Source organism: Ictalurus punctatus, chromosome 16 (genome assembly GCF_001660625.3).
Source record: "Ictalurus punctatus breed USDA103 chromosome 16, Coco_2.0, whole genome shotgun sequence".
Lineage (NCBI taxonomy): Eukaryota > Metazoa > Chordata > Actinopteri > Siluriformes > Ictaluridae > Ictalurus > Ictalurus punctatus.
Window position 1 is genome coordinate 15,335,956 of NC_030431.2, and position 27,876 is coordinate 15,363,831.

Genomic DNA, 27,876 nt, shown 5'->3' on the forward strand with positions numbered 1-27,876 from the left:
AACATTAACTGGATATGAAATACACTACTCTACAAATATATTATTCTGTGCAATATATACTTTTTTGTCAGCTCATCTTCATTTAAATATTTCATCAGTGTACTGGTGCTTTAATTCACCGCGAGCAGTGCGGCAAATAAAATAAATAAAATAGACTCGACGCTGAAACTCCCGCTTCACTGCTGCAGCGTCCGGTGTATAATTTTAGCAGTGCAGAGCTTATAGAGCTTACAAACTGCAGTTTTATCGTCATTCCACACAAGAGACATCATCTTTACACACAGCACGAAATCAATGTGTTTTCCCGCCCTATTTTGATTGACAGGATCTAATTGGCCCTGATCATCGGGTGTTTGTAAACTATCGGCCGATGGTGTGAAAAATTGCCCTTATACATCGGTGCATCTGTAGTAATAACATGAAAACGGTTTTGATTTTGAGAAACATATTATTTTGAGATTTTAAGATACGGAACAAAATTTTGAAAATTGTAAAATGAAATATGCCCTGCGATGGAATGGCACCCTGTCCAGGGTGTACCCCACCTTGTGCCCGATGCTCCCTGGGATAGGCTCCAGGTTTCCCCGTGACCCTGAAAAGGATAAGCGCTATAGAAGATGGATGGATGGATAAAAGAAATAAATATATAAACAAACAAATAATGGCTTTAACAAAAGGGGGTACAGTTGCTTAGAGGTTAGCACGTTTGCCTCGCACCTTCAGGAGTTGGGGGTTCAAATCCCGCCTCTGCCCTTTGTGGGCGGAGCTTGCATGTTCTCCCCGTGCTCCGGCGGTTTCCTCCCCGAGTCCAAAGACATGCGTTGTAGGCCGACTGGCATTTCCAAATTGTTCGTAGTATGTGAATGTGTGTGATTGTGCCCTGAGATGGGTTGGCACCCTGTCCACGGTGTCCCTCAACTTGTGCCCCGAGTTCCCTGGGATAGGATCCTGGCTGGATGGGCCTTAACAAAACTTTCAAATAAAATCTTTACAAAATAATGACTTTTAGTATTATTTTGCTCACACAATTGCTGTTCCCAATTAGACAAATTTTGTACTAGGCCCCAAGTTACATATTCCTTCATGCAAATACAATCCCCTGTAGTCCCGGTTAACAAATTAGCTTCATGTTTTGCCTTGAGTTTATCATGCATGTGTGATCTAGCTCGGAAATATCCTCCCTCTGCCCATTCCTCTCAGCATGGACACTTTCTAAAGCATGAACCTTCTGATAAAAGCAAGAGGACAGCTCTGATGCAATTAGAGATGGGTGATAGAAAATAAAAATAAAAGCTGATATAATAGAAGTACTGGCTGATATGGTAAGAACCATGTCTGCTTCAGTTCCCGTTCAATGAGATGCACCACTTAGCTCACTTCAAAAGCTAATGTCAGCACACTATAGTATTAATATTTAAAGGACGTACACAATCGACAAGACTGGAAAACAATCGACGCACAGACAAGAATCGCTTCCTCATGTGTCAGTTTTGCGCTGCAGTAAACACTAAACACGCCAGTTACCTAGTGATTAGCAATGACACTAGGTTTTTAGTGTACATTACACCATGTCTTCCAAAACATACAAACTCTGTGTGGCCGTGTGTGTGTTTCCTCACTTTCACTCACACTGAGTGAACAAGTGAGTGCTCCCACACCGTCCAGAGAGAGGAATGGAAAAAGAAAGGACACAAGAGGAGGTAAAAAAAAAAATAAAAAATAAAAAACGACAGAAGAGGAAGAAGAAAGCTGGAGGTGGAGAAAAGAGAAGAGGCGAGGAGAGGAACATGTGGTCAAGTAACACTAACAATAAAAAAAGATATGGCAGCATCAGGGTACTGATACGTTACAACACACACACACACACACACGTGGGAGGCATTTCGTTCAGCACTAACCTACCGAAACCATTATATAACTTAGACTACCCAGAATAATGGAGAGAGAGAGAGAGAGAGAGAGAGAGAGAGAGAGAGAGAGATGTTGACTGAAGAAAAGGGGGTTGGGTGGATGTGCATACTTTCAAGAGAGCTTAAAATAGAAGGAAGACACACAGTATCTCCAACAGTAACACATAAAAACAGCGTTACACAGTCAAAACTGTGAATTCCTAAGATAACAGCATTATAAAGATGTACAGTCCATCAATCAACTCACCTCCCCTCTCTCTCTCAAATTAAACTGCATTTAATTTGACAAAGTTTAGCTGTATTTAAGTTACCATTAAATACAATGTATCCTAAACATGTTTTACTATGGCTCATTATGCCAGTGATTATATATTTAGCCTCAACACTACTATAGTGTTACGATGGTTCTTTAAGGCCATGGCTCAAGTTCTGAGAAATATAGCTAGGGGGTCCACGATTTTCAAATTCCTAAAAATGCATTGCGGCCTACAAAGATGGCCGCTGCGAACCGCAACTCCCAACCGGCTTCGCGGCCTACAGAAACGGCCATCACGGACCACAACACCCAACACACACGAAGGCTGGCAAGTTCTCAGTCACCGTCAATCTAACTTAATCATGAACACTGCATATAAAAAAGAAACGTCCCTTTTTCAGGAGACTGTATTTTAAAGATAATTTTGTAAAAACCAAGTAAGCTTTACAGATCTTTATTGGAAATGGTTTAAACAATGTTTTTCATGCTTGTTCAATGAACCGTAAACAATTACTGCACATGCACCTGTGGAGCAGTCCTTAAGACACGAACAGTTTACAGTTGGTAGGTAATTAAGGTCACGGTTACAATAATTTAGGACACTAAAGACACCTTTCTACTGACTGAAAAACACCAGGAGAAAGATGTCTAGGGCTGTGTGAACATGCCATAGGCCTGCTGCAGGGAGGAATGAGGACTGCACATGTGGCCAGAGCAATAAACTGCAACGTCTATAATGTAAGACGCCTGAGACAGGGCTACAGGGAGACAGGAAGGACAGCTGATCGTCCTTGCATTAGAAAATTACATGTAACCGTGTCCCCACAGACGTGACCGAAAACTTGCAGTTACCTTGGTGGAAGAGTGGAGCAACATCTCTCAGCAAGAACTGAGAAATCTGGTGCAGTCCATGAGGATGAGATGCACTGTAGTACTTAAAGCAGCTGATACTGACAGTTACTTTTAATATTGACGACCCCCGCCCCCCTTTGTTCAGGGACTCATTATTCCATTTCTGTTTGTCAAATGTCTGTGAAACTTGTTCAGTTTAGGTCTCAGTTGTTGAATCTTTTTATGTTAATACAAATATGTTAAGAAATTTGCTGGAAATAAAAGCAGGTGAATGTGAGAGGACATTTCTTTATATTCTTTATATATATGATATATATATATATATATATATATATATATATATATATATATATATATATATATATATATATATATATATATACACATACACACACACACACACACTCACACTCACTCAAACCCACAGATCTCTATGAAGTAGCCACTCAGTGTATTCTTGCCTGACATTACTAAGCCTTAAATCCTGCATGGTGTTATTCTGGTTTGTGGTTTTTGCCTGATTTAGTCTGCTTGTACATCGCATGACCCTTGCCTCTGTCGCGGAAATTAGACAACACTCGCAGACTCGTCCTCTCAGGTGAAAAGGTTTATTACAGAAGGATGAATACAGGATAGAAGAATGAGAGCGCTCTGAGGCGCTTGTGCTGAACATCTATATATATGAAGCACAGGGCACGATACACTTCTATGCATGATAAGGAGCAATTTGAGGCAGTTCGAACAGGCTGTGTTTCAGAACCCTTAACAGAAAAACATGTTTGTGTCTCTGTAAGCAGATAAACATTCTGTACTCAACTAAATGACGTGACATGACCTTCTTTGATATTATCCTCTGATGATCAGGAATAGAACAAGAACAAAACTATTAGTATAAATGAATAATTTCCCTCACACCTGTTTTAAACAAAGCATCCTAACCTGCAACTGCTGAAGTCTCTGCCACCTCTCAAATGCCAATAAACAGCCAAAATTATTGGTCATGATTAAATAATGTGCATGATTGTTAGAGTTTGGTTCTAAAATAAATAGGTTTGTTTTTCAGATAAATAGTTTGAGATCCCCTGCTTTAGGGTAACTATTACTAACTTTTCCTTTTACTGTGGTACCAGTGTTGTTATATTTATTTACTACAGTACTTATGTTAACTCTGAAATTAACAAAACTATGACAGATAAGGTATAATAACCAAAGGTGCATCAAATATAAATTTTTAAAGACTGATATAAGCACCAAGTACTTGAATCTGGGGGATGAAAGGAGCTAGCGTTATAGTACATCAGTACAATGTTTACTGTACATTTTTATATGTACTCTATGTAGGCTAAGCTGTGTTCAACTTCAGCAAGCTCATAGCTTGGTCCCCAGTTTCATCCTGAGTTCTGTGCGGAATGGGTTTCAGCATGGGTTTCCCTCGGGTTTTCCGGTTTCGTCCTACCTCCCAGAAACATGCCGGTAGATGGACTGGCTATTTTAAATCACCCCTAGGTGTGTGCATGGTGCCCTGATATCCCATCCAGCAGGTATTCCCACCCTGAGTCCTGTGTTCCTGGGAAAATATGATCAACTCATGATCCCACTGTGTACCTGACCAGGATGAAGCGGTTATTGGAGATGAATGAATTCAGTGAATGAATGAATAAATGAATTCCACAGGAACAAAATTAAAAGTAACAATTCAAATTAATTCATTATTAAAAGTAAAGGTAGTAAGGTTAACAGGAATAGTCTTGGTAAAATGTTAATCATAACAACTGTACACCAATGGATGGCAAGCCACAATTTTCACATATTTCGGTTCAAAACACTGTTCATTTTAGGAAGAGCAAAGCAGGGCTCGTACATTTGAGTTGAAATACCTCGTTAACTCTCCATGTTAGTTTCTTCAAACTTACACCTACATCTCGGCTAAATATAAACACAAAAATACACAGATGCGTCACGTAATGGAGTTGAGGACGGATGCAAATGCAGATAAGAGCTTTATTATATGAGAGACAGGCAGACAATTCCAGATCGTGAAACATAGACGTGGTCATAAACAGGCAGTAGGTCAGGCGATCGGCACACGAGGATAAACACGACACGAAAACGAGGGCTAGAACAAGATAAAAACCAGGACACAAAACACGTTGAACAACAACTTGGTATACGCAAAACACACGTAATACGTCGCAAAGACTTAGTGCTCAAACAGTCTCTTTTATATGTGGTGTGATTGTGTGTGAGATCGGATGCAGGTGTGCGTGATTAGAATGAACGTGAGTGTTCTGGGAATTGCGGTCCATGGTGGCCATGTTTGTAGGCCGCAGTGCAAGACAGGAAATGTAGTCACTGGTTTGCTCTGATATGACAAGATGCTTGTATTTTTTTGTATTTGGAAAAGCACATTTTAATCTGAAGTAACTGTCAAAACATACCCAGGAGGTGATTCAGGATGCTCTAATAATAATAATAATAATAATAATAATAATAATAATAATAATAAATCAAATATGAAGGTTGACATATAGGACATAGCAACAATTTCCCTGTAGAAAAGTGTTAATTAATTTTTCATTACTTAATAGGATCAGCCTATATGTATCACCATCCTAATATTTTGCCTCTTGGAAGGGTGGATGATAGCTAACTTAATATCAGGATTGTTTTCTGCTATTTGGGATTTTGTTAACTGTGGATGTCTGTGCCATTGGGAGGTTAGTACATGGCAAAATCTACAAAACTGGGACTCAGGGGACTGTGTTCTTCACTCAAACTCTGTCCTCCTTTCTCAGTCTCTCTGGCCTGTCTTTCACTCTCCTGTCTTTCTCCTTAACTGTCAGGAGAATCATTATTCTGTTCCTGTGTCTAGCTCTTTTGTGCTTTTGAACCTGCATGTGTGTCCCAGGACACCCAAGCTGCTTATGATAATGAGGTTGTTTTTGTTTTTTTTTGTCTCTGTTCGGTTAGAAGCCAGTGAACAAACCGGAGCTAGCAGCAGCCACAGTTGAGATGAGGATAGAGACAGAGCGTACAGCAGTGTAACACCCTCAGCCTCCATGGAGATATCTATAAATGATCTTGTTTGTGTTATTCTTTGTCGAAATTTACAGAGTAGAGAACTCTCTGACGAACACTGCAGCGAATCCAAAAATCTAGAGAGCGAGACAAAGAGAAAAAGGTCCCGCTTGTTTTGCATCTGTTCTTCCCATCTAAAGATTCTTCAGTTTCCTCTGGCTTTCGGCTGCGCTCTCTCTTGCTCACTCTCTCTCTCTCTCTCTCTCTCTCTCATACATACAAACACACACACACACACACACACACACACACACACTACATCCACTAGTATGAACGCAATACACTGCAGTTACTCCATAGAGTTTTCTTCAGACATGAATATATGCTGTAAAATACCTTTGTTTTTATAGCTCAGAAGCCATATGAGCATTGATATTTATTCTGAATTGGGTTTTTACCAAAGCTCTCTCAACTTAATGAATGAACCATGAGGATAGAGAGGGGGGAAAAAAACAGATATGAAGGACACTAGCTGACTTCACTTTAAAAATGAAATTAGCCCAGAACTAGAAAAAAGTCAGTGACGAAATAACCAAGAGACACATCTAACAGACTTGTACATCCATAACACCTCCTTCACCTTTAATGCAGAGTTCAAAACAAGTATCCTGTGCTTGAATTTCAGGCAGAATTATGCAATGCGTGTTATAATATAAATGATTATGCAGCTGTAAACAAAAGAGCCTGTAAACAGTGATAGATATACACCGATCAGCCATAAGGTGAAAACCACTGACAGGTGATGTGAAAAACATTGAACATCTTGTAACAGTGACAGTGTCCCCCTGTCGAGGGGTGGGATAGATTAGGCAGGAAGTGAACAGTCAGTTCTCAAAGTTGATGTGTTGGAAGAAGGTAAAATGGGCAAGCGTAAGGATCTGAGCGACTTTGACAAGGGCCAAATTGTGATGGCTAGACGACTGGGTCAGAGCATCTCCAAAACGGCAGGTCTTGTGGGGTGTTCCCGGTACGCAGTGGTTAGTACCTACCAAGGAAAGACAACCGTTGAATCGGGGATGGTACCTAAGGCTCACTGATGCGCGTGGCCCATCTGGGCCGATCCCACAGAAGATCTACTGTAGCACAAACATGCTGGCTTTGATAGAAAGGTGTCAGAACACACAGTGCGTCTCAGCTTGCTGCATATGGGACTGCGTAGCTGTAGACCGGTCAGAGTGCCCATGCTGACCCCTGTCCACCACTGAAAGTGCCTACAAGTGGACCATGAAGCAATGGAAGAAGGTGGCCTGGTCTGATGAATCACCTTTTTTTTATATCATGTGGTTAGCTGGGTGCGTGTGCGTCACTTACCTGGGGAAGAGATGGCACCAGGATGCACTATGGGAAAAAGGCAAGCTGGCAGAGGCAGTGTGATGCTCTGGGTAATGTTCTGCTGAGAAACTTTTGGTCCTGGCTTTCATGTGGCGTTACTTTGATACATGCCACCTACCTAAACATTGTTGTAGGCGAAGTATACCCCTTCATGGCAACGGAATTCCCTAATGGTAGTGGCTCTTTCAGCAGGATGATGCGTCCTGCCACACTGCAATAATTGTTCAGGAATGGTTTGAGGAACATACAGGACTTAAAGGATCTGCTGCTAACGTCCTGGTGCCAGATCCCACAGCACACCTTCAGAGGTCTTGTGGAGTCCATATCACGACGGGTCATTGCTGTTTTGGGTGCACAAGAGGGACCTACAGTATATTAGGCAGGTGAATTTAATGTTACGGCTGATCGGTGTAGATACGATGGGGTCCAGAACTCAGACACCACATTGAAGAACTGGGATTTTTATTTACTGCATTTTTTCTTGTTTTTCCATTTAAGATTGGAAACATTTCAATCAAATAAAGTAAATGTTCAAGAATTTGAATATTTAATATTCAAGATTCTGCACTATTTTCAAGGTCTTTATTTAAATGGATGCAAATGTGTGATATTGACCATGTTAACTGCTTTGTACAAAAGGTCAGCTTTTCCTCATGGCAATCTCTTCTATTGAAGCATGTGTTCAGTCGACTGTGATGGATCTGATCTAAAAACGGATCAGACGTTTTTTGCACAAGCTTGTGGAGTCCATGCCGGCTCGAGCGCATACTGTCCTTAAAGCAAAAAGAGGGACATAGCATGTACTAAGAAACTCTGAAGTTCGTGTAAATAGTTTAAAGATTCTACTTTTCACTCAAGTTGTTGTTAATGGTATAATTTGCATTGAAATTAGAAGCATTTTCACTATTGGTCTCTCACTTTTCCTACTATATAACTTAAATAACCAACACACTGTACATTACACTAAAAAATGGAATTTCTGCTAAATAGCCAGTGTTTCCACATACTATAAGAGCATAATTATAACAAAAAGAAACGTACTGTAAACCTGTAGGCTGTTTTCCCGAGCTGGAGAAACCTGCTCACACTAAAACTATTTGGATATGTGATAGCGGCAAAAAATCAGTAAGTTATTTAGTGTATTAGTATTTCATGTGTCATGACTGGTCGGTATTATTAGACACAATGCAGTCTTCTTTCTATCCAATTTTTTTTAGCAATTACTTACATTATTTTTACGACCACCTGTCGTGGACAGCGTTTGTGTTTTCTACCTCGTTCTTTGTTTCTTTTGTAGCAGCAGCACACGGTGTGTCCTCATTGGCCAATAAAAGTCGATGGAGGAGCACTAGTGTGTGAGACAGAGCTGTGTTGGATTCTCCCTCTCGTCCTCACTGGAGGAGCCACCTGTTCCAGACCAAACTGACTGTTTATTGATTTATTTATTTAGACAGATAGATAGATAGGTGGATAGATGGACGGATAGGTAGGTAGGTGGGTGGGTGTATGGATGGATGGATGGGCGGGTGGGCGGATGGCTGGATGGATAATTCATTTGTCTTCAAAGAGGAAATTTCCACCGTGGCTGCATAGAAAACAATTTACTAGCTGATTTGTTGTTAATAATACCCTATTGCATTCCAGATACAGGATACACTGTGTAGAACAAGTAGGAGGCAATACGAAGGTAGAATATTGTATAATTCTGTTCCTGTAACCAATTTTAGATTAGTTAGCCAGCCGAAACCGTAGTTATTGATTGTTTTGTTAGTTTGTTTGGTGTCCCTGAAGTACATCTACTGTGGTACTAACCACAGTTTCAATCCAAGACATTTAACTACGTCAATACAATCTCACTGATATTTTTAAATAAGTGTTCAGCGCTTTGGTTTTTCAGTGGGAGGGAAGTCCATTCTCTCATTCCCGGTGCGATCGAATCCAGACAAGCCGTAACAGTCATGATCCGTTCTCGGTTATGAAGTCAGTGAGGTAGTGACGGCAAATTCCTACGCTCGTGCATACGAGGATTCCACCCGCAGAAGCTCAACTTTTATTTGTTTCAGTTTAAAATGACTTCTCCTAGTCCTCCAGCTGAGAAGAAGACCATTGCAATGCAGATCGCAGTGCAGTTAAACCCACACCACCACCACACCCACGTATAGAAATCACTCTAACTCAACCAAACCAATCCTGGAGCTTACGAACTTGGCTCAAGTCAAGTACTGAATCAAACAAACCCAGGTTCCTTGACAGCTGTGGGTTCCGGTGAGAAGCTATCGGCTGGACTACCTTCAATATTATGGCTGAGACTTTACCGAAAGGAAAGCGAATAAACCAGATGAACCCGTGCTGCGTTCGAGCAATACTTAGAAAGCAACATTGGTGATATGTCAGTCGTTGTGACAGAATGTTTGGAATGCACGGCACAGAGCTTTGCAGGTTTACTCTGGCATCATAAGAAGGCATTCCTCATTCTGAACACACCTTACACAGCACGTGAACGAATATTTGCATTTCGGCTGTCAGGATGGGAAAGTAGAGCGATCCGAGAGAGCAGATCTGAGATTGTATAGTGTATGCAGTGAAGCAGAATAACACTGAAGTATCACACTGTAACACACTTTCCTGGATAAGTCGCACTACTACAGTACCACCACAAAGCTACGAAGTCTTGCCACTAGAACTCTAACCGCAAATACATTTCAGATGTCTAGTACACCCACACACAACCATTTCCTACAGACGTAACTCGCCGATTTGAATCATTTTAGCGAACTGTAGCGTCTATGACTCAGGAAAGGTCATTACATTCATGCCACTCGTTCTGGCCTGAGGAAGATATCAGATTTTATTTTAATGGAGTCGGTTATTATACGTAACTAGATGGTGCCACTGCTTACAGTGCTCTTACCCAGCCTTTCCACAGCATTTTTCAAACAGTATAATAAAATTTGAATAAAATAAAGCCACCTGCACATATGAACACACTCAAATATCCGGAGCTATGTATAATACACAATCTGAGACTAAGAAAAGCATCGAGCAGGGGGAAAAAAAAACACTGAAGTTCTCCACAAGCTCCTCCTATCACGCCTCCACAGAGACGAGGCAGAACCCAGGCACACGCACACACACACGCACACACACACACACACACACACACACACAGTGGAAAAAGAGCTTCAGAGGTGAACAGGTGACTTCACAAGCAGAGAAAAATAATACATTCACAAAAACATCATTTAATTTCTCCATAGCAATATTCTGCACATATAAATACACTAGATCACAAAGAGCATTCTCTCTCTCTCTCTCTCTCTCTCTCTCTCTGCATCACTGTCACTCACTCTCATCACCACACTCTTGTGCCTCTTCTTCCTTACCTTAGTTGTGACAATACACAGACAATCCATCGTGAGCCCGATAGCTCAGCCAAGACGCCAATTCATTGCCACTAATTCGGCAAGAATGGAGAGAATAATTTTTTTTAAAAAAAGAAGAGGAGAGAAAGACTAAGGCACAGGCAGAGCTAGCATATACAGAATGGAGCTCTTCTCTACACAGCTAAGTGCAACAGCAGCAGCTGCACACATGATGCTAGCAGGAGCGCACGGCGCAGCGCGGGCTGGCCACAGCCACACGGCACGGCTGCCTTTCACAGACACAGAGTTAGGGAGCGAGAAATAGAGAGAGAGTGAGAGAGAGAGAGAGAGAGAGAGAGACGAGGCTGCTGTTGCTGAGAGCACAGAGAATCCCTCCTCCACAAGATCAGTGCAGAGATCAGCTCTCACACAGTACTGACTGCCTGCCTCGTGAGAAAACAGTCTCAGAACCTCAAATCAGCCGTGTTGTCGAACCCTGGAGCTTTCCGTCACCACACGTTAGGATTCGTCCCCCTTTTCTAAAGTGACGCCGAGCTACACGGCTTTAGCTCAAATCAAATGCCGGGAAATCGAAGAATCGCTACAGTGAAAACAGTTTCCACAGACTTAATGGCCAGTTGTTGACCTTGAATATCAAAAGACTTTGTATTTTTAAGCACGTGAGCATTTAAAACTGAGCATTTGAAATGACTTGAATTGTCTACTGAAGCAAAGGCAAGAGGACGGGATCCAATGCAGCAAGACAAATGAGTCAAATGTGGAAGGAATGGATTTTTTATGAGCTGTCAGCAATGGTTTTGCAGTTAAAGATTTAGTAGTGATTTAAACTTTTAGTAGTGTGTGTGTGTAAGAGAGAGAGAGAGAGAGAGAGAGAGAGAGAGAGAGAGAGAGAGAGAGAGAGAGAGAGCGCACATTTATACAGTCACACACAAAATGCTGGGATTTGTGACGTTCTCTAAGGCTTCAGGAATGAATCATACAGATGTGGGCTAATTCCGCATCCGGTTCTCTCTCTGCCGCACTCCGGAGCTAAATTAAGAACTCAGAACGCCGCTAATCTTATCACGATAACACGCAGAAGCGAACGACTGAGAGGTGCGGAGTCAGTGGTGCTTATTCACACAGGGGTTGCTACTTGCCAACCACAACACAATGGACAAACCGACACACAAAGACGGAGATGGAAATACACTGGGATACACTACAGGATCCTGGCCTGGGTTCTCGGACAGTGCGAGATATCGCATCTACTCTAGATATGATGTCAGCAGTGAGGACAGTGCTAAAGGAGGACGAGTAAAATGCTGCTATATCCTGTAGTAAGCTATTCAGGGGTATGAATCACTAGGCACATCGCATTTCAATTCGATTCTGATTCGAGACGCGAAAACAAAAAAACAATTCTGTACGCGCACAATTCTGTTCCGAGGTGTGTATGTTTAAAATGATTATTTCCCACGCATTCCAGTAGACGATATGTAAATGAAGCATCTTAGCTCTTGCCTACAGTTTCTTCTGTACATCTTCCTGTACGTCTTGCTGTTTGGATCCAGTGTGTGAAGCCAGTCAAAAAAACTGAAACTTGATCCCAACTTTCATTCCTGGATCATGTCCTGTGGAATCACCACACACACACACACACACAAATGTGTCCCACAGGCATGCGTGCACACTAAGCTGTTCAGCACACAGGTCTGACCCACTATAAGCGATCACTTCATGGAGATAGAGCACTTTAACTTCATTCACGTGACACTTTGCCATAACCTCAGTGGGATCGTTAGCAAATGGGGCAGACAAGATAGAGAAAGCAGACCTTATTTTCACCGTCACAAGTACAGACCTGCCAACCATGAAGAGGAACAATGCTTAGTCCAGGCTGGGGTGGATAAGGGTGTAAAAACTCATTACTTTATTGATGTAGTACTTTCACAAATGTAGTGCACGCACTGTATGTGCAGGGTTTTACAGTAACCACCGGGCACTTTTTTTGGTGGTTCAACCCAATATCGATACACTCAAAGACATTGATAGATTTTTATACCACGTTGATAGACTATATTTCATTACAATAATGAACTCAAAACATCAAAATCCTAAACATTTACCATGATTGAAGGCGAGGGCGCTGCGGCAGCACGTCTTTCAGGTGGGAAAATCCAGAGGAGACGAGGGGTTATTTAACGCAAGGGGGGAAAAAGTAGGCGGGGCTTCCCGGGTGTCAGCTGATTTCGGAGAGTTCAAAACGTCTGCACAATTGTCAGTCGTCCCAGATGTCGATTGGAACATCTGCCATTTATGTTGGGGGGAAAAATATGTTAGCATATTCTTGTGTGATATTTTTAAGTGAGGAATCACAGAAGCCGACTCAGATGTGATACAGACACCACACACACACACACACACACACACACCTAGTTTTGAAGATGAATCCATTTTCAGGGCAGCAGGAGAGGCTGGAGCCTATTCCAGGGAGCTCGGCGGGGGACACCCTGGACGGGGTGCCAATCCATCGCAGGGCACAATAGCGCACACATTCACACACTACTGACAATCTGGAAATGCCTGTCAGACATCCAACACGTGTTTTGGAATGGGGGGAGGGGGATTTGGACTAGAGTGCCCAGAGGAAACCCCCGAGGCACGAGGAAAACATGCAAGCTCCGCGCACACAGGTAGGAGGCGGGATTTAGGTGTGAGGCAATCGTTCTAACCAATAAGCCACCATGCCCCCAATAATGGAGATTATAAATGTTATAGCTCATTGACATTGCATTTTAATCAGTGATAGTTGGTCTTGCTGTTAGATAGGAAGGCTAAAATCAAATATTTATCGATAGCTATTAGGGTTGAGCAATGCGTTATATCACAAGCTCTCATCAATGGCATAATATGAATGATGTGGAGCAAACTATCACACACACACACACATACACACACATATTAGCCCCAACAAAGATCAAATCTAGGTGTGTAATCACCTGACATGGTGTCAATGATAATCTACAGTCTGGGTTAGAAAGAAATCAGCCCCAGCATCATGTCTTCACACCATTCTGTATATTTTTCTTATGATTTTCTCATGAAACTTTTTGGTAAATTGTAAGACCTAATGTGTCAATGTTGACATTTTTCCTTCTACCAAACTGCCATATAAATACGTCTGTGAAGAGAAATTGCTCGCGCTATTGTTTTGCGTATAGATAAGTTTTCATATACCATCCTTGCTAATATCAGATAATGTATTTCCATATTCGTTTCATATTTACCATATAGTGCACTAATTGCGAAGCAGCCATTTTGTTGTGTTGTCTTGAGTTTACAGGAAATCATTGAATTCCCTGGATAGGTCACTGTATTAATACCGATCATGTACTGCGTACACTAGCTATGCACCAAAACACCATAAGGTATAGCAAATTCATTTCGACATTTATTTTGTAAATATAAACGTATAAATATAATTTATTTATATGGTATCAGGATGGATACCAGAGCAACCAAGTTAATATATCAGTGTAAATAAAAACAACAATTAATATTAACGACAACTAAAGGCAAAGGGTGCATGTTGACGGGAAGCACTATTTATACTTCAGCATTTTTGTGTTTTTCAAGTCAGTGGGTAGTTTGTATCATAGGGAGTCTTGACAATATGATCACAAACAGCTGAAATTGGGCTGACTGTAATGACATCATGGATTTTTTTTTTTTTTAAATAAAACATGAGTAGAATAGTAGATAAACTATATATGTGACTTTTTCTGGTTTAGCATATAAGCACCATGCAACTTCAGGAGATATTGTCATAGATTATTACTTGAAATAAAGTTCACAGTGTATAGAATATACTGGAAGAATATCCTAAATTATTGGAACGGCAAGGCCAGTTCATTCGCTACAGACTAAAGACATTTAGGTTTTAGATTAAAGGATGGATATGAGATGAGAGTTTTGGGATTTCAGTTTTTATTTCCTGGTAATTACATCTAGATGTGTTAAACAAGATAAAACATAGAACCTTTCATGTTAGAACTACTCTTGCTTGCAATAACTGCATCAAGCCTGCGACTCACCGACGTCACCAAATTGTTGGTTTCTTCTTGTGTGATGCTTTTCCAGGCTTTTACTGCAGCCCCTTTCAGTCGTTGTTTGTTTCGGGGTTTTTCTCCCTTCAGTCTCCTCTTCAGGATGTGAAATGCTGCTCAGTTGGGTTAAGGTCTAGTGATTGACTTGGCCAGTCTAAATCCTTCCTCTTTTCCTCCTGATGAAGTCCTTTGTTGAGTTGGCAGTGTGTTTTGGATCATTGTATTGCTGCATGATGAAGTTCCTGTGATTAACTGGGATGCGTTTTTGTGTAAATTGCCAGACAAACTGTTCGTGTAAACTTCTGACTTCATTCTGCTGCCACCATCATGAGTTAAATCATCAATAAAGATTAGTGATCCTGTTCCTGAAGCAGCCATGAAAGCCCAAACCATGACACAACCATCACCATGTTTCACAGATCAGCTTGTATGTTTTGGATCAGGAGTAGATCCTTTCCTTCTCCCTCACTTGGCCTTTCCAACACTTTGGTAGAAATTAATCTTGGTTCCAGAACTTTTGTGGATAATCTCTGTATTTCTTTGTGAATTCCAATCTGGCCTTCTGTTTCTTACTGCTGATGAGTGGTGTGCATCTTGTGGTATGACCACTATATTCCTCATTCGAATGCTGGATTGTGATATCTTCAACCCTGCCCTGTGGAGGTTGTTGGTGATGTCACCAACTGTTGTGTTTGGGTTTTTCTTCACAGCTCTCACAGTTTTTCTGCCATCAGCTGTTGTTATTTTCCTTGGCCGACCCATTTAGTGTCTGTTGCTCATTACACCAGTGGTTTCTTTCTCTTTCCGAACATTCCAAATTGTTGCATTGGCTATGCCCATTGTTTGTGCAATGCCTCTGATTGAGTTTTCCTCTTTTCTCAGATTCAAAATGGCTTGCTTTTCTCCCATAGACAGCTCTCTGATCTCCATGTTGGTTTATCCTTTGTAACAACAAATGCAGTTTTCACAGGTGAACCTGAAGGCTAAAACCAAGAGTAGATTTTCAGAGCTACTCTTGGTTTTAGCCTTCAGGTTCACCTACAAATGTGTATAAAGACGCCTACAAATTAGGCGGTCTGATACAAAATGTGCTATGTTCCATGTCGTTTAACGCATCTACATATAAATATCAGGAAATGAAAGCTGAAATTCTAAACTCTCTTCTCATATTCATCTTTTGATCTCAAACCAAGATGTCTTCAGTCTACAGCAAAAACAATTTAATTAGTTTCGGAGGGGACTGTAATTGTTTATAATTTATTTGAATGCCTCTGTGTGGAGTTTATGCTTCTTATGGGTGCAGATGAGCATAGCAAGACATATGAGATTGCTCCAGAAACACATCCAATGTCAACTGGCCTTCAGTGTATAATGATGTAATCTGTCAAGTCCTTAATGAAAGAATGAAAGCATGAACTCTTACTCTTTTTTTGGCCACTATACACTGAATTCAGGGGGGAAACGAATATACCACACCAAAGATAATTCATCAGTTTGGCAATTAAATCCAGATCAACCTAGAACTGAACCAAGAAACTACCATTTCTTTAGTCTTTGCACACATTTTAAAGTCAGTACCACTCGGTTCCTTTACGCACACATGTTTCAGTGCTCCTGGGAATAGCTGCACCGCCAGCTTTATACACATTCACAGTTTTAAAAGCACCAAGCAGAGTCGCCTGAAACCTCCCACCTGCAGGTAGAGAACAGCGCTGCTGCATTTTAATGCAGCTGCCCTCTGCAGTGCCTTCATAAGGAGTTGCTGTGTGATTGTGTGTGTCTGTGCATGTGTGTCTGTGTTTGCTGCAGTGTGAGCAGTGTAAGCATCAGAGCTGTCTGTGTGGGCGAGAGGTGGCAATTACTGCAGATCCTCACGCCTCCCAGTCAGGAGTCAAACTGCAGAAAAGAATCCAAATGCCAACCCCACACTTGCACACACACACACACACGCACACACACACACACACAAAACAAGCACATGTGAATGTACATGTAAGAATACACACATACCTCAGACAGTCATAAGGCTTAGGATTCACGCAGAGCATCAGTTGACTAATTATCATTATAACACTCTCTCTATCTCTTTCTCTCTCTGTGTGCAATGCCCATCTATTACTCAGTAGATTTCCACATTAACATGTTGTATTATGATTCAGTAACTGCTGCATTCATCATCGTTTGCGTGTAAAACCTTCAATCGCACCTTTTTTTTGCACCAAAAAAAAAGTTAGCATCAGATATAATGTGTCTCTGTGTGTCATGTACCGGCAATTAAAGCATTCGTTACTCATTAGTGCAAAACATGTTCTGCACACACCTGCAACAACTAACTGTTAATGCAGAGGCACATTTTTAAATGAGACAAATGCACCTCTGAATCTGGAGCGCTGGTTTTGTGCCTCTGCGCACTCCACAGGCCTGACTGCTGATGACATGCTGTTTAGCGTGCAGTAATTAACAGAGTGAACGTGAACGTGTGCACATGTGTGAAAGAAAGAGAGATGGAAAAAGAAGGACATAGAAAGAGAGACATAATTATATAGTCCAAAAGTCGCGGTCCATTACGAGCTGTTTTTATTCCATCAGTCAGTACGTTTACATGGACAACAATAATCCGATATTAACCCGATTAAGACGATACTCTGATTAGGAAACTAGCATGTTTAACAGTGATTATGTATAACAGTGATTATTGATGACCTTAATCCGACTAAAGTCATACACGAAGCAAACACAAATCGGATTATGACATGTGGAGTATTCCTAATTTAGTCGCTTTTCAGAGACGTACACACCTTAATCACACTATTAACGTCGTGTGGGAGTTTTCACCGCATTTTGTGACAGGACACGTACACACACGGCAGTGCTCAACCGTTTGACGGCAAACATCGTGCCGAGAGCACGGCTGCGTCCGAAACCGCATACTTGCCTGCTATATAGTATGTGAAATACTATATATAGACGAAGTAAGTACGCGGTTTGGGACGCAGCCCACGGCTTCAATCAGTCATCTATTTGCACGTATAGCGTGACAAATAGTTAACTGCACTCGAAGCTTTCTTAAAGTTAAAAATGAAACACCCAGAACTGTATACGGTACCATAGCGAAGACCAACTGTATGTCGATACATTCTGGAGGGACGTCGGACGGTGTGGCGCGGTGACATAATGACGTGTGCCATTAATCGCTCTATGTTCTATAACATTTAAAACGGGAACATGAAAGGAGTATTCTAAAAGCGACTCATGTAAACACCTTAATCAGAATATTGTCTTATTCATATAAGGTCAATAATTAGATTACTGCTGTCCATGTAAATGTAGTCACTAATGCACTTCGATAATGCAACTAAAACAGGAATACTCCACACGTCTTAATTCGATTTGTGTTTACTCCGAGTATGACTTTAGTCGGATTAAGGTCATCAATAATCGCTGTTTACATGGTAGTTTCTTAATCAGAGTATCATCTTAATCGGGTTAATATCGGATTATTGTTGTCCATGTAAACATACTGACTTATACTGTGTATAATTTTTTTTTTTTTTTTGCATTCCAATAAATGACTGAATGCTGCGTTGCACCATCTTGTTTATGTATACATAGTGATTTTTACGTTCTTGGCTACGCCGGTGTAACAGCTTACTTCCGGTCGCCGTAACCGTTCCATTCGCAGCTGCTGCTTATAGTCCCTACTGTCTGTGAGGTCTGGGAATACACCCTAGATGGGATGACAGTCCATCGCTGGGCACCATTCACACACACACATTAACACACAGGAGCAAATGAAGGTAGCAAATCCACCTCGCAGCATTTCTGAGAGGTTTGAGGAAGCTAGAGAACTCGGACAACCCCCACATGAACATAAGGAGAACATGTGAATCTCAGGATTGATACTATTAACTACAGTAACAGATTAATGGAAAAACCAACATAAGGTGTCTTAGTAAAGGCCCTTTCATACCGAACGCAAAACGATTAATCGCCTTCGGCTAATTCACGCCTGCAGGATAGGTGGCGCTATCCGAGAATGCGTTTTCCGCCTGCACACTAGGTGGCGCAACCCACTATTCAGCTGATAAGCCTATCGTCTTTGACCAGAGAAGAAGAATCACTTAAATGTTGGCGTGTAGCACCACAAGGCACACAAAATGTCAAGAAGCACAGAAAAAGAGAGAAATCGGATTTGAAAATGGATTTCGCTGTGACTTTTATCAAAATGTTCTCCGTTCTCAGACACCAGTGATAACAAGAACCCAACATCCGTTCTCTTCTCTCTTCCGGAAAATTCTTCTTCGGGCGTTTACACTGGTTTTCAAAACAGCTTTCTGTGCTATAGCGCCACCAATCTCGCCCTTTTGTGCAACACCAGCGACTCTGGGTACGTGATCTAAAGCTCAAATCTAATTAGACGGCCCGTATCATTGCAGAAGAATCACGCTTTGTCGCAGCGCGATTGATCGCGCCCGGTGTGAATAGCGCTATTGTTTCTATTCGAGAGCGTCATCGCGTCGTACATTCGCGTCGCTTAATCGCGCTCGGTGTGAAAGGCTCTTAAGGTGTTGAGCCACCATACTGCTCATGTTGACAGTTGGATTGTCCTGCATTGCCAGTCAACTCAAGAACTTTTGCTTTTCTGTTTTCTTTGCATATTGCAACAATGCACGAACATCACAGTCATAGAATATGCGCTTTCATCTCCAATTTCCAACCCTTTTAACTGATTCCTTTCCCATAGTTGTAAATGCAAATCCCACTTCAGTCAGCGTTCCAACTGAAACACAGCCAGTTGAGCAGCGTCTCTGATGGAAGATCCTGCCACCATTCAACTACCTTAGATCTCTTCATTTGGCCATCTTGATAGTTGGTGCAGTTTTCAAGTCTTGCTCTAGATTCTCAATCGTGTTAAGAGCAGTGACTGGGCTATTCTAACACAACCGGTAACTTGGATTCAAACCACTCCAGCATATATTTGGCAGTGTGTTAGGGTCACTGTCCTGTTGGAAATTAATCCACCCAAGTCTTAAGTTTCATTCAGACTGGAACAGGTTTTTAATCTAGGACTGCCCTGTATTTGGTTCCATCCATCTTGCCCTCAACTCAGATCACTTTCACAGTCCCTGCTGATCATCCCCACAACATGATGCTCCCATCACCATGCTTCACTGTGAGGATTGTGCTCTCAGCGTTGGGTTTTCACCAAACCATACCAAATGTCTTAGCACCAAATACCAACAAACTCTGGGGCCTTCCAGGATCTGGTGCATTTATAGTGAGGTTTCAATTCTGTACAAATCCTTAACATTTAATACCAATTATGTCGATTTCAGTTCCAAGTTATAACACTACAACATGTATAAATAAATAAATAAATAAAGAAAGAAAGAAATAAAAAGTTAAAAGCACTGTAACTCTTGGATACAGTTTGCATATAGGCAAATGTTATTAACGCCCCATTTTGAAGTACCCTAGACTTCACACCTTACTGATTGTCCATGAAGTTATATGTAAATGAGTTCAATGTGGGCTGTCACAGGCCCAGACACAACACCCTAACCATCATCGGCAAATGGTGCGTGTGTGTAGTGTGATGTCGAGAACAAAACCTGGTGTTTAATGCCTCAACAGTCCAAGCAGAGTGGTTACATCATACCCTCATTAACAGGAAGAGAAATGAAAAGAAAATGCAGCATCTGGGAGGAAGATTTCTGGCTGCAGCACAGAGGCTTTTCCCGCTGTAAACACTACAGGCTTACAATCTGCTGCTTTCTGCACTAAACAGGAAGGTGACAAGCGTTTAACACACTCGCCAGTTACTGCATGGATGTATTTATATATACAGTGTACTGAGCTGGTAAGCATCGATGGTGTTAAGTGTGTAAGGGGAAGTGAGTGTTTGTGTCTGTATTAACTCCCCAGGAACGTGGTAAGAGTGTAATGAGTGTGTAGTGCTTTAATTGACCCCAGGGTAAGACTCACCTCCGCACTCGCGTTGCTGTCAGCTACAGGCTCCTCCGCATGGCTTTTCTCTATCACCTGCACATACAGAAATACACACACACATTCACAAAAATATCTTCTTTTTTTTCCCCCAACAACCTTATTACCCTTTTTTTGCTTTTGTTTGTATATTTACAAAACTATTCTTAGAGCAGCAGGTCTCTACTCTCACATACATGATTATACACAACTTTGTGGAGAATAAGGCAGTGATACTCAATAAGCGGACCCTAGCGCGTGTCCGTGTCCTAAACGCATTTTTATTAAGTACAGAATTTCAGAGTGGGAAAAAAAACTCTCTTATTTGTCCTCTATGGACCTTCAGTTTTGTGGAATTTTTATATTTGAGTACCCTTGGTATAAGGTATTAAGGTTCTGTATCGATGATTGTGTTGTTTTCCTGTGATGGTGTCACAGACAATTACTTAAAGCCTCATTTGGGAATTGTTTCAAAAACAGGTCCATTTTGGTGTCCATTTCTTTTTTCATTTTTGTACAAATATATTCAATCTCAAAAATCCTGTTTTTAACTGTATATATAAAAATAAAAATAAAACACTTTCACTGTCCAATTGAAACATACTATTCTTTTATAGATTTTAGAGCATGTTGCCGATTCAAAGCTCCAGAGTGCCCAGTTCAATCCTCAACTCAGGTTACTGTGTTCACTTTGGTCAGGCAGTGGTGGCTTAGTTAAGGCTCTGAGTTACTGATCGGAAGGTCGGGGGTTCAAGCCCCAGCACTGCCAAGCTGCCACTGTTGGGCCCTTGAGCAAGGCCCTTAACCCTCTCTGCTCCAGGGGTGCTGTATCATAGCTAACACTGCATTCAAATTCCTAATATGCTGGGGTATGCAAAGAAAAGAATTTTGCTGTAATGTATATGTGACTCATTATCATTATTTTTCCATTTTGTAGTGTTACTTGGAACTGAAATTGACATAATTGGTATTAAATGTACAGAAATGTACAGAATTGAAACCTCACTATAAATACACAGGTTCATGGAAGGCCCCAGAGTTTGTTGGTACTTAGCACTAAGAATTATGGTATGGTTTGGTGAAAACCCAACGCTGAGAACACCATCCTCACAATGAAGCATGGTGATGGGAGCATCATGTTGTGGGGATGATCAGCAAGGACTGTGAAACTGATCTGAGTTGAGGCAAGATAGATGGAACCTAATACAGACCAGTCCAGGGGCGCTGTATCATAGCTAATCCTGTGCTCTGACCCCAACTTCCTACCATGCTGGGGTATGCAAAGAAAAGAATTTCACTGTGCTGTAATGTATATGTGAACAATAAAGACTCATTACCATTATCATTATCACTTGTTCTCCCTGTGTTTGCGTGGGTTTCCTCAAGGTTTTGCTGTTTTCTCCCACTGTCCAAAAACATGCTGGTCAGTGAACTGGCTGCACTAAATTGCCTGTATATGTGAATGAGAGTGAGAATGTGTGTGTATTGTGTCCAGTAATGGTGTATATTCTTGCCTTGCGTGTTCGCAGGACAGGCTTCTGGATCCACCGAGACCCTGACTATGATAAAGCATTACTAAAGACAAAGGAATTGCGAAAAGGTGGGTTCCGTTAGTAATCAGGTGATTGCAAATGGGAATAGGTGCTTGACTGGCGATTGAGGAGTGGGAATCATGGGAATCTCCCAAAGTTGTAGACCCAGGCGTGACGTTCTTTATTTGCATAAAATCCAATGAAGTCACTCTTGCTTATTATATTTCCTCAAAATTTTCTGGAATTCTTGAATCAAGATGGGAAGTACATGACCCTGTCAACGAGAACATGTCCAGTTACGCCCCTGGCATTTGTACAACAGATGTACTGTATATGATGGGGGGGCTGTGTCTCAGGCGGTAGAGCAGGTTGTCCACTAATCGTAGGGTTGGCAGTTCGATTCCCGGCCCGCGTGACTCCACATGCCGAAGTGTCCTTGGGCAAGACACTGAACCCCAAGTTGCTCCCGATGGCAAGTTAGTGCTTTGCATGGCAGCTCTGCTACCATTGGTGTGTGAGTATGTGTGAATGGGTGAATGAGACACAGTGTAAAGCGCTTTGGATAAAAGCGCTGTATAAGTGCGCCATTTAGCATTTTATTTACCATGATGCTATAGAGACTTGATCTTGGCTCTAAATGACTGAACAAACCTTTGGAAAAGATATGCTTTCAGCAAAGTGCATTCTTGGAGAAATATACATTGGCCTTTCCAATTATTCCCAACTCCCAGCTCCTATTAATACATCTCATTTCTTTATGCTACTCACTACATTAGATTCAATTCAGTACCAACCGGCTACACTGAATATATTTCCAAAGAATCATTGAAATGAGTTAGAAAAGCGGAATCGTAGGTTCATGTCTCTTATTATTGCGTATTTGAGATAACAAGAACAGTGACTGACACTTCTTCTCTTCCCTTCCTAAAACACTGTATGGCTGAATAAAATACTGCAGTGAAAGTGCCTAGGTTTGTTGTAAAATACGCACACAATCCAAGAAATGACTGGAAATGACTGCAGTTCTGAGAAATCGGAATATGAAATATTAGTACTCATAAACATCATGCATAATACATAATATACACTTCTTACCACCCTTACCCCAACACACACACACACACACACACACTTCTTGCATAACATGATCCACTGATTTTAAATCAATATAGCACAGTCACAGACACACACACACACACAACTACTGAGGTTCAGGCGACCTGTCTCCTCTGATCCTGGGGTCAGAAAAGGGAAGACGTAGGGTAAAGAGAGAATAATAAGGCTTTCTGATGTCGGTCCCTGCCCAGGTGACCCCGTTCCACACCAACAATCAGCTCGACCATGACCGATCCTCGGCTGAAACGTTTGTTTGCTGCGTTTTAACCAAGCCTGCATGGCCTAGTTAACACAGAGCACACAGGGAGGCTGACCACTGAACACAAAGCTTAATGAGAAAAAATAAAACCAGGCTAATGCTGTTTTGTTAACACAGCATCAAGTTCAGATTAAATGCCATGCTTTATTAAGCAGCACAAATGCCACATTTCAGGTGTAAATATTCATGAAATAGTTTACCTAAGTCTATTGTGTGCAATAATTTAAAAGTACAGTGACTGAGATGTAATGGAATACACTGGACCGTCCTCACAGAAGGATGGAGTGCATGAGGGAAGTGTGTGTGCTTACACAGCACTAACCCCCCCTAGTGGAAACAGCATTGCTGATACTCGTCTTAAATTCATTTGCAATCAGCTACATGAAAAACTTTCAGCTATTGTTTAGACAGGACTTACAGTAAGGACACTTAAGAGTTAAAAAGCCCCAGAAATCAAAATTTATGTTATGGATACCAATATGACAGTATATCTAGGAAGAAAATACCACAAAAAATGTTTGGGATGCATTCGTCTTTAAATTTTATACTTTGCTGTTCTCAATATTTAGCTACTCCTCAAGTTTGGCGTATCTCGAACATTATTGGCTGCTGTGTAAATCAGTCAAGCACTTCAACATGTCGTCCCTCTGACTTCCTGTTTCAGAAGGAAATACGTGGATGAACCGAATCAAGTCACGGCTGTCCTTTCACAGGCCTGTTATTACTATTAGCCCATATGAAACAATAAAACAAAAAGAACATGTCAAGACTTATAGCACAATAATTTTTCAACGCTGACATTTTTATTCATTAAATAATGATACTTTTCACATTTAATGGTAAAATTGTCAACTAAATGTCAACTTACATTATGGCATGATTTTCTCTTGAAGTTACTACGACAAAAAAAAATTAATAAAAAAATTCAGCCTGCATTTCTTATATATCTGCATAAATATGACTTAAACATCAGCAGTCCTAAAAGTAGACAACGAGATCCCAATTAAACAAATGATTACAACAAAATATTACACTTGGTCATTTATTTATTGAGGGAAATGATCCAATATAAATATCTGCGAGTGGCGAAAGTATGTGAAATTAGAGTCAGGTGTTTTCAATTAATGGGATGACAATCATGTGTGAGTGAGCGCCCTGTTTTATTTAAATAACAGGATTCCATGAAAGTCTGATCTTCACAACACATGTTTATGGAAATGCATCATGGCATGAACAAAGGAGATTTCTGAGGACCTCAGAAAAAGAGTTGTTGAAACTCATCAGGTTGGAAAAGGTTATAAAAACATCTCTAAAGAGTTTGGACTCCAATCCAATCCACAGTCAGACAGATTGTGTACAAATGGAGGAATTTAAATACCATTGTTACCCTCAGCAGGAATGTTCTACCAACAAAAATCTCTCCAAGCTCAAGACTTGTAATAGTCCATGAGGTCACAAAGGAACCCAGGGTAACTTCTAAGCAACTAAAGGCCTGTCTCACATTGGATAATGTTAATGTTCATGAATCCACCATCAGGAGAAGACTGAACAAAAATGGTGTGCATGGCAAGGGTGCAAGGAGAAAGCGACTGCTCTCCAAAAAGAACATTGCTGTCCTTCTGCAGTTTGCTAAAGATCATGTGGACAATCCTATTGGAAGAAGGCTATTGGAAAAATGTGGTTGGATAAGACCAAAATAGAATTATCTTGGTTTGGGTCTGTTTTGCTGCATCTGGGCCAGGATGACTTGCCATCATTGATGAAACAATGAATTCTAAAGGAAAATGTCAGACCTGATCTGAATCTCAAGAGAAAGTGGGTCATGCAGCAAGACAATGACCCTAAGCACACAGGTCGTTGTACCAAAGAATGGTTAAAGAAGAATAAAGTTAATGTTTTGGAATGGCCAAGTCAAAGTCCTGACCTTAATACAATAGAAACGTTGTGGAAGGACCTGAAGCAAGCAGTTCATGTGAGGAAACCCAACAACATCCCAGAGTTGCAGCTGTTCTGTACTAAGGAATGGACTAAAATTTCTCCAAGCTGATGTGCAGGACTGATCAACAGTTACTGAAATGTTTAGTCACAGTTATTTCTGTACAAGGGGGTCACACCAGATACTTAAAGCAAAGGTTCACATACTTTTGCCACTCACAGATATGTAATACTGGATCATTTTCCTCAATAAATAAATGACCATGTATATTTTTGTCTCATTTGTTTAATTGCATGCACTTTATCTGCTTTTAGGACTTGTATGAAAAGCTGATGATGTTTTATATGAACTATAGAAAATTCTAAAGGGTTCACAAACTTTCAAGCACCAACGTACGTGAGCGTACACCATACCAACTACTGTGAATTACCTGGTGCTATAGAAATGATAACCTACTAGAATAAACACATTCATATAACTCAGTGATTTGTATTACTGAGTTAATTTATTTTACTTAAGCTCAATTTATAGCCAGGGGCGCATCTCATTCAGCGCCCTAGTTCAGTAGTAGTTAGGACACTGATCAGGGAGTCGGCCATTTTAAGGTCTGCCTCAATCGCAGAATCCTTCCAGTGCAAAGAAACGTTCGCTACCTTTAAATTTTTTAAAAAAATAATAAAATCACACAATGTACTGCAAAAACCATCCATGTTCAATAAGTTCCCTTACTGTAAATGACATCATGTTTGCTGAAGCCTTTCATCGGGAAAGAAACGGTGGACTTTGTTTACAGATGTATGCAGCTTGTTCCCGTTGCTGTAGCTCTCAAGTGATTACTTGCGTTCAGGATTTTGAACTTCATTTGACATTTTATATATATACGGTTTGTTTGAATCAAAAACACATCGAATTCGTGCTGTGTGTAAAGATGATGTCTCTTGTGTGGAACGATGACAAAACTGCAGTTTGTAATCTCTGTAATGTCTGCGCTGCTAAAATTTCACACCGGACGCTGCAGCAGTGAAGCGGAAGTTTCAGCGTCGAGTCGAATTTTTTATTTTTGCCGCACTGCTCGAGCTGATCGCGCTGGATTAAAGCTCCAGTACACTGTTGAAATATTTAAATGAAAATGAGTTGACAAAAAAAGTATATATTGCACAGAAAAATATATTTGTAGAGTAGTGTATTTCATATCCAATTAATGTTAATATAAAAAAAGTTGATATTCTATATTACCAGTTTGATGTTCAGTGATGAAGTAGAAATGCTTGTGTTTGTGGTCAGTGAATGTGAAGCCTAACAGGAGATTTTTTAGAATTCCGTCGATGTTAATATGAATTTATAACATTCAATAAGTTAAGAAATCTTACTTTAATCTTCAGAATGTAGTTCATGTGTTCATGTTAATGTGAGTAATGTGTTTTCTGTTTATGAGAGCAGGTACTGTGAAACAACTTGTTGAAATGGAGAGAATAAAGTTTTTATTTGCATTTCCTTCAGAAATTATTCATTTAAAAGAAGGCATAAAAGGCAGAACTATCTGTATCGGTTATCGGTATCGGCCGATATCACTCTGAATAATCGATATCGGCTGAGAAATTTAGTATCGTGCATCTCTAACTAAAAACTGTAATATATTCCATTAGTGAAAAAAAAAACACGAATAAAATATAGGAATATTGGAAATAAAGGAAGTGGTGTGCAGAAATACAGTACATAGTGTATAAAGTCGACTATTCTGATCACCAGTGCTGTCGTCTAAGCATGTTTTTTTGTTTTTTTTTTGTAAACAAGTTCACGCCATTATGATCGGTCAGCATGTTGCCTGCACGGGGACGCAGATGGCGTCTGTAGGACTCGGTGTGTCCCTGAGGCCGACAGTAGCAAGCTAGCTGTTGAAGCCCTGCATATTAAACCATACAAAAAAAATACATTTTTCGGGGGGGATTTGGTGGCTGTACATCTTTTGGGCATGATGACATGATATACTGATAGAATATATCTGAGCTGGCGTGACGTGGGTGCTTCAAAATACCTGACTGTAAATTACTGATGTATGAATTCATATTCCAGGTTAATCAGGGTGACTCACAGCAGCTCGGGAACATCGTGTTTATTTTCCTTCTGACTCGAAATTCTTTTTATTATT

At 40.8% G+C, this 27,876-nt stretch overlaps 1 protein-coding gene across 24 annotated transcripts in view; it reads right to left on the reverse strand.

Annotated features, from left to right (window-relative positions):
* The window catches only part of dlg2 (discs, large homolog 2 (Drosophila)), a 284,477-nt gene that overhangs the window by 224,020 nt on the left and 32,581 nt on the right, over nucleotides 1–27,876 (reverse strand). For 23 of the 24 annotated variants that reach the window (XM_053686874.1, XM_047161111.2, XM_047161112.2 and 20 more), the window contains one exon: nucleotides 20,885–20,941. In XM_053686874.1, the coding sequence (XP_053542849.1) occupies nucleotides 20,885–20,941 (57 nt within the window). Of the gene's footprint in view, nucleotides 1–10,811; nucleotides 11,081–20,884; nucleotides 20,942–27,876 lie in introns of those variants that run through there. The other variant, XM_047161125.2, reaches the window with a different exon arrangement.